This window comes from Bison bison, unplaced genomic scaffold (assembly GCF_000754665.1).
Source record: "Bison bison bison isolate TAMUID 2011002044 unplaced genomic scaffold, Bison_UMD1.0 scf7180017864531, whole genome shotgun sequence".
NCBI lineage: Eukaryota > Metazoa > Chordata > Mammalia > Artiodactyla > Bovidae > Bison > Bison bison.
In genome coordinates, this window is record NW_011495081.1 from 61,945 (window position 1) to 70,073 (window position 8,129).

The window sequence follows — 8,129 nt, forward strand, 5'->3', positions numbered from 1 at the left end:
GGTAGTAGCATGCTGAATTACTCTAAGAAAATCAAGGTGATGAGGATGGGGCTTCTGTGTGGGACAGGAAACAGGATGGTGAGAGGAAGGGATGGATGGAGGAGGTAGCTGGAGTTGGGAAATAGATTACATTGGACAAATAAATTAATTGGTTAAACAATAAGTAAATATATTGAGAGGTTAACAAGGGCCTGATTTCTCCACTGTATTACAAGGGATTTAAAAATATGAAAAGAGGGAAAGATAGAAGGAACTCTGAGGGGGTTAGATTGGGATTAAAAGTATTGGTATTGGGCATTCCCTGGTGGTTCACTCGTTAGCACTCCGCACCTTCATTGTTGTGTCCCAGGTTCAGTCCCTCGTTGGAGAACGAAGGTCCCACAAGCTGTACAGTGATGCTGCCGACATCCCCAAAAACACACTCAAGAATGTGTGACACACACACACACTTACATATGTACATACACTCAGATATAGGACACATTAGATGTATTCAAATTGCAATCTATTGAATAAAATAGGAATCAGTGACTGCATACTAATATGAATAAATGAGAAGGGAAAGCTCTTCCTTACAAAAGAATGCTGACTGATAAATGCAGAAGGAACAGTAGAAACAAATAATTACCATTTGGGAACTATCTATTGGATATATGATAGATATTAGTTAACAACTGATCTCTGGCTGATAGGTGGATGTTTGATGAGGAAAACAGATTGACATAATTCAGAATTACTGAACACTCTCATGAGTATTATGAAATATTCCCATGAGGCTCCCCTTCTAAAACACTAATACAGAGAGGGAAATAGTGAATTTACAGTGGGGAAAACTAGTAGCAACCAACTTTCCTGCATCTAAGGTTGGCATTGCCCGTGTTGGGGCTGGTCACTACAGTGTGACTCCTGATACAGTGCACTGAAATGAGTTTAGCATCAGTTCTGTGGTATTCCTGCCAGAGTTGCAAGGCCTGTGTCTGGCCATGAAAACACTGATGAAATCATGTTGAAGGTATTTCTACAGAGTGAAAGTCTTGTAAGACCATCAAGTTATAGGAGACAGAGAGCTGAAGAATTATTGAGTTAGGAAATGATGGTTAAGACATGTCATGGAAACTAAATGCAGTGCGTGTTTCTGGATAAGACCCTGAATCAGAATGGAGAAGAGAAATTGTTGGGACATTCAGCACAAGTTGAATTGTTTTGACTTGGATGGAGTACTTTATTAATACTAATTTCATGGTTGGAACAGTTATATTATAATAATTTAGGAGAGTGTTCTTGTTTTGTGGTGATACACAATGAGGTATTTAGGGATGATGGCCATCATGTCATTTAATGACCCTGTAGGAAATAGATAAATAGATATACAGATACACATACATTATGTGTTTTTGTGTATGGGTATAAATATAAAACAGATGTGGTTCAATGGTAACAATTGGGGATCTGGAATAAGGGGATACAAGAATTCTTAATCTTGCAACCTTTCTGTAAGTTTCAAACTGTTTTTAAATTTAAAAAAAAAACAAGAGAGGCAGGCCAGGCCTATTTTTGTGAAGAGGAGGCTGAGTACACATATATGCTGAGAAATGTGAAAACTCTTTTTAAGGTTACACATACGCTGTTAAATAACAGCAGTTAGCTCTGAGCTGAGGGTCAGGAATAGGAGACAGACCTCTTTTTTCCTGTACACCTTTTCATACTGTTTGAATTTTTAACCAAATGCTTGTATTAGCCTTTCAAAAAATAATTTAGAAATAAAAGAGTGGGATAGTTTATATAACCCTTAAGTGAGCTACAGTAATATTTTTAAACTCTCTTCTTTATTCTTTAGTTATAGTGAAAATGGTATCATACATTACTTGTCAGTGTAAATTGATAAAATCCATTTGAAAGAAATTTGATGCTACATATGTTGATGAAACTGAAATGTTTATATTTTTATCACAATTATTAGCTTTCTCAAAATTTATCCTAAAGAAAAAAACCTGGAAAAATGAAAATGTGTGTAGACACAGTAAGTTTTATCACTGTTATTTAATTTAGCAAAAGAAAAACAATAATCCCTAGATGTCCATCAGCAGATGAATGGATAAGAAAGTTGTGGTACATATATGGTACACAATGGAGTATTACTCAGTCATTAAAAAGACTACATTTGAATCAGCTCTAATGAGGTGGATGAAACTGGAGCCTATTATACAAAGTGAAGTAAGCCAGAAAGAAAAACACCAATACAGTATCCTAATGCATATATATGGAATTTAGAAAGATGATAACAATAACCCTGTATGCGAGACAGCAAAAGAGACACAAATGTATAGAACAGTCTTATGGACTCTGTGGAAGAGAGACAGGGTGGGATGATTTGGGAGAATGGCATTGAAACATATATAATATCATATGAAACGAATCACCAGTCCAGGTTCGATGCAGGATACAGGATGCTTGGGGCTGGTGCACTGGGATGACCCAGAGGGATGGTATGGAGAGGGAGGTGGGAGGGGGGTTCAGGATGGGGAACATGTGTACACCTGTGGCAGATTCATGTTGATGTATGGCAAAACCAATACAATATTGTAAAGTAATTAGCCTCCAATTAAAACAAATAAATTTATATTTAAAAAGAAAAAGAAAATATCCAATAGTTAGGGAAAAAATCATAAAGTAAATCATAGTATCTCCTTTATTCAGCCATTTAAAATTATAAATATGATAATTTTATGGCAACATAGACATTTTTATTTTTAAGTGAAACAAAGTCATGTATATAAAATTACTAAACCAGTGTAAAAATTCATTTGTATGGTGACACAGTTTAAAGTAAATACACAAAAATTGAAGCATTTTGGTGAGATTTGATGGCAAGATTTTGAGTTAATTTTTTTTTCTAGTAATGTTAAAATGTTTTCCTATTTTTTTTTTAAGGAGACAGAGAAGAATAGAATATATTTTAGATATATTTCACCCTAAATAACTAAAATAAAAGAAACTTCGATGTTATAAGTTTTAATTATATGGAAATTTTGATTCTGTAGGTCCCTCATTGAAGGGAACATGTGAATAATGATATTTCAGAGGGACGATTTGAGAATTTAGTAACATGATGTACTCTAAAACTTAAGTCCTGTACAGATGTTTGAAACAAAGAGTAACACAGTAGAGTAAAAATATCTGAGTTCAAATCTTTACTCCTTTACTTCATAACTGGGTAACAATCTTGAGCCAAGTTATTTACTTAGCTCTAAGTCTCCATTTCCTGATCTGTTAAAATAAGGAGAATACTCTTTTATTCCATAGATTGTTGAAATGTTTAAATTGAGCAGGACTTTCATTTGCAATGATGCCAGCCTAGGATATTCAGACAGATTTCCTGCTAAAACAACGAAGAGTATTGAATAAAATATTTAAAGCATCAAATGTTGACAATATTAAAAGAAATGTTACACTCTAAAAGAAAACAGGTACCTAAAAAGAGCACCACAGCTGCTTAGGGCTGGAAGAATTTTTGTCAGTCCATCAATTCTAAGCTCTGATTCCGTGGCCTCATGGAATAAAGGAGGCGGAAGTCAAGACCTAAAGCTAACCAAAGAAAAGGAGCCAGCCCAAAGAAGGGAGTCTAATGGAAGACTTTTCTGCATCAAGTTGAATGAATCAGAAGCTCACTCTACTCCACCCACAAAAGACTAAAAAGTTAGTTGCTTTGAAACTGAGCAGAGGAAAAAAAATAGTAAATTAGGGGAGAGGAATATGTTTCACAGAAGTAGCCATCAGACATTACTCACACAAATTTACAACCATCTACCAATCAAGACCTTAGAAATAACCCAGTATAACTTCCTCATTTTATGGTGAACAAAACTGGGGCCCAGAGAGAAGTGACTTGATCACTGCCCAGTTACAGGACAGCATGTTGGATAATCATTAGATGGCACCTGACTTCAAATCTTGCTTCTACCATTTAATAGCTATACCACCTTGAATGAAATGTTTGACCTTTTTTGAGACTTTCTCATATGCAAAACAAGAATAATACCTATCTAGGAGGGTAATTTAAGAATGAAGTGTGTATAAAGCTCTGGGTCCAGTGCTTGCCCACATGTTGTAGGCACTTAATAAATAGTTGACAGTGGTAGAGGGAACAGCAAGGATTGGAATCCAGGGCTTCTCTGCCCCAGTCCAGGACTCTTCACTAAAGAGAGAATATGGTAGCCTCATTTTAGAGATTTATGTCTGAAAAACTGTCAAAGTAAGTTTATATTATTATAATCTTGGACAGCAAGGAGATCAAACCTGTCGATTCTAAAGGAAATCAACCCTGAATATTCTTCAGAAGGACTGATGCTGAAGCTGAAGCTCCAACACTTTGCCCACCTCATGCAAAGAGCCTACTCTTTGGAAAAGACTCTGATGCTGGGAAAGATTGAGCGCAGGAGAAGCGGGCAGCAGGATGAGATGGTTGGATGGCATCACTGACTCAATGGACATAAGTTTGAGCAAACTCAGGGAGATAGTGAAGGACAAGGAAGCCTGGTGTGCAGCAGTCTAAGGGGCTACAAAGAGTTGGACACGACTGAGTGACTGAATAACAACAAAGGTTATATTCTAAAACAGTGCAGTATTCTTCTTAATATATGATGCCTGTCTTCACAATTCCAGTTTGAGGTACAGTAGGATGGTATAGCCACACAAAGTTACCATGCTGTTTTTCATTCTCTTATTTAAAGTAGGAAATTTTTCATGCTATAAAATTATGTTTTACATATGTACTCATGCTAAATATTACTATTCAAATACAATTAAATAGTGTACATAAACTATGTATGTTGTAAGTTATACATAGTTTAATAAATTTTTCAGGAATAAATTTAACTTTGATATTAAAATCTTATCTTCAGAGGTGATTCATTTTAAAGAATTCTCTGAAGAAGTGATACCTTTCTGATTATTTCACACCTATATTATAATCCTTATAGAGTTGATATAACCATTTCTAAAATGTTCTAGGAATACTCTGCCTTAATTCTTACTACCATATAACTTCAGAGATGAAACTGGCAATCATGACATGAATCACATCAAGCATGAGTGGAATGCTCCCTACAAATATCCTGAGTGTCCAGTGCTAGAGTTGTTTATTTCTCCGTCTTTCTTAGTACTTTGCCAAGTATTCTGCACAGAGTACATTCTCAAAAAATGGTTACTAAAGTTCATTTATCAGTGCTACTTTTTCTTTGTATATACAGAGGCAGTGTGGTTGAATTTGTCAATAAGCCAGTTTACATGAATTAAAAATTTGTCTGAACTTATTTACAAAACAGACATAGACTCACAGACATAGAAAGCAAATTTATGGTTGCCAAAGGGAAAAGGGGTTGGGGAAGGAGGGATAAATTAGGGCTTTGGGATTAACAGATACACACTCCTATATATAAAATAAACAGCAAGGATCTACTATATAGCACAGGGAACTATATTCAATATCTTGTAATAACCTTTAATGGAAAATAATCTGAAAAAGAATACATATATGTGTGTGTGTGTATATATATATATATTATATATATATATAATCACTTTGCTGTGCACCTGAAGCTAATCAACACTGTAAGTCAACTATACTTTAATTTAAAAGAAAAAAAATTGTCTGAAAAGCTCTTCCCTCTCCCCTTTTCTTTCAGTTTATATACAAGAACACTTTATTTGAGATACAGGCCAAAGGTGAAGGTAAGTCTTCTTCCTAGGGAGTTGTTTGTATGTGTGTGTTGGAGGAGGAGGTAATGGGAGGATGGGATGGAGGTAGAAGAAGGGGATGGGGTGGAAAGAGTACAGGCTTTGGAACCAGATGCTCTTGAATCTTCTGTCTTTGACTTACTGCTTTATGACCCTGGGCAAGTCTCCTTTCTTCAAGCCTTAGTTTCTTCAGCAATAAAATGGAGCTGTTAATAGCTAAGTTGAAGAGCTGTTTTAAGCATCTGAGAGAACTTAAATGCCCAGCTCCATGCTTGACAAAGTAAATGCTTAATATATTTAAATAAGTAAAAATTGTTTCTGAGATATGGTGCAGACCTGGAAAGAATATGCTGTGCTCTGATTATTAATACCAGGACAACCACTAACAAACCACTGTAGTCATAGCCTAAGACTTCTTTTTCAGGGATAACATGGAACAATTTTATCTTCTTTCATTTTGTCCTAACTTGTTTCCAAACAGTTTCTCTTCGGAATCTGGCCAGTGATCCTGTTTGAGCCTCTCAGGAAGCAGTGATGAATTGTTACACCAAGAAAATAAAATAGCACGTACCCTAGGCCTAGCCAAACAAACAAGGAAATAAAGATCTACATGTTCAGATGTATTACGACCATCACAGCAAAGGAGTGACTTTCTGACATGCTGCCAGCCACACAGAGAATGAGGAATGGGACTTGTTGGATGTTTAGCTTGTGTCTTTATCTCATTTGTCTTCCCTCTCCTCACCCTCACCCTAAGATGTTTAAAAAGAAACAGGCATAATGTGTATGTATATACCCGAATGCTGGAAGTATTGGGCTTCTCTTAACAGGTTAACAGTTTATGCTGATCATAGGAAGTTAACTTTTTCTCTTTTTTGACAAGGCTTGCATATGAATTTTTCTTAATATTTGATTAAATAATGAAAACAGTCAGCTAAGGACTAGCAAAACCCCATACCCAGTTGGCCTGCTATGAGGCAGCACTTAGCTGCATCAGCCTTGATTTATACTTTTGTCATTATCTGCCTCTGCTGGTCGGAGTGTTGTAAGCAAGCTCAGACCTGCCACTGGGTTCTACACTTGTCACATTCCAGACTTACGGTGGGCGCTGGAGTGTCTCTGTGTGGTCACAGCCCAGCAGAGCGGGTGAGTCAGTCACCTTCTGCCCTTTATGAAGGCTGCCAGGACACCTGTAGAATGTTCCACCTCCAGCCAGTTAAAGGTTGTTGCCATGTTTCCTTTGATCTTTGCAGATCTTTAAGTTGTGACTGTTCTTATGGCTAGGCAAACATGATTGGTGGACTGACCTACTCATATTTCATCCTCCTAGAATAACTTATTTGAGGTTACCAGTAAATGTTGTTGTACTCTGACTTTAAAATTATGCAATATTTTCCAGTTTTCAGAGAGTCAATAGTTATGCCCAGGGGAATGCATGGAGTTAACTAGAGCTAAAATGATCAGGATCCTATTTACATAAAGCTTATTAGAATGCCTGTTCCTTCATGTTTTTAGAAGGAAATAGACATAAGGGTTGAAAACAGCTCTAACTTACTTGAACTTGTAACAGAACTACCAAAAATTAAAGCGCTAAGAGACGGCAGTGAAATCTTATTGTAAGGCAGCTAATTCTATTGGAATTGAATGTATAACAAATTGAGTCACTTGTCTAAACACAACACCTGCCTGGAGTGAAAACTTGATTTGACCCCTTTGCTCATATATCACCATATTTGTAGCTCTGTACCTTAGCATTTTTACAACTTTTCTGTGCTTATACATTATTATAAAATCCATATTGTTTTTATTACATGTTATCATTACCCCAGATTAAATTCTGAGCTACAGCTTCCAAAGGAAAGTCATTTTTTTCTTATGCAAAGATGTAAGACACTTCTGTTGTTTTTCTGTTCTTCAGTAAGAAACCTTGGTATTAATTTAAAACCAATACAAATTTTGTTGTTTTTTTTCACCAGCTGACCTTAGTTTTAGTCCAAGTCCTGTTTTTCTTACTTTAGCATGCCAATTGGCTGTTACTTCCACCTGCTTTTATGATCCTCCAGCAAGAAAAACACTTACCAGAGTATAAATATGAAAGAACTTTGGTTGTGCCTTAGGAAAATGGAAACTAAACAGAACCAACACAAGCCTGTAGGACTATTCTTTCTTTTGCTTCTAGATTCTGGCGTCTGGCTGCATTTCACGCGCACCTACCTAGGCTGTCAGCCATCTGACAGTTTTTGAATAAGTCATTTGTTTCACATCATTGTCTTGTTTGTGTCAGGAAGGCACTGTGAGACTAAGGTTCTACAGTATTAAGGTCAGATTAAGGGTACAGAGAACATACCGTGACACTGAGGTCCTTTTGAACAGTTTGTTTTGTTTCAACCACA

General features: G+C 36.3%; 1 protein-coding gene across 1 annotated transcript in view; it reads left to right on the forward strand.

The window, feature by feature from the left end:
* The window catches only part of ACER3 (alkaline ceramidase 3), a 62,234-nt gene extending 54,548 nt beyond the window's left edge, over positions 1-7,686 (forward strand). The window contains exons 7-8 of the mRNA XM_010831771.1: positions 5,685-5,730; positions 6,218-7,686. Of these exons, the coding sequence (XP_010830073.1) occupies positions 5,685-5,730; positions 6,218-6,271 (100 nt within the window). The 3' untranslated portion in view covers positions 6,272-7,686. The remainder of the gene's footprint in view (positions 1-5,684; positions 5,731-6,217) is intronic.
* Positions 7,687-8,129: the final 443 nt, after the last annotated feature.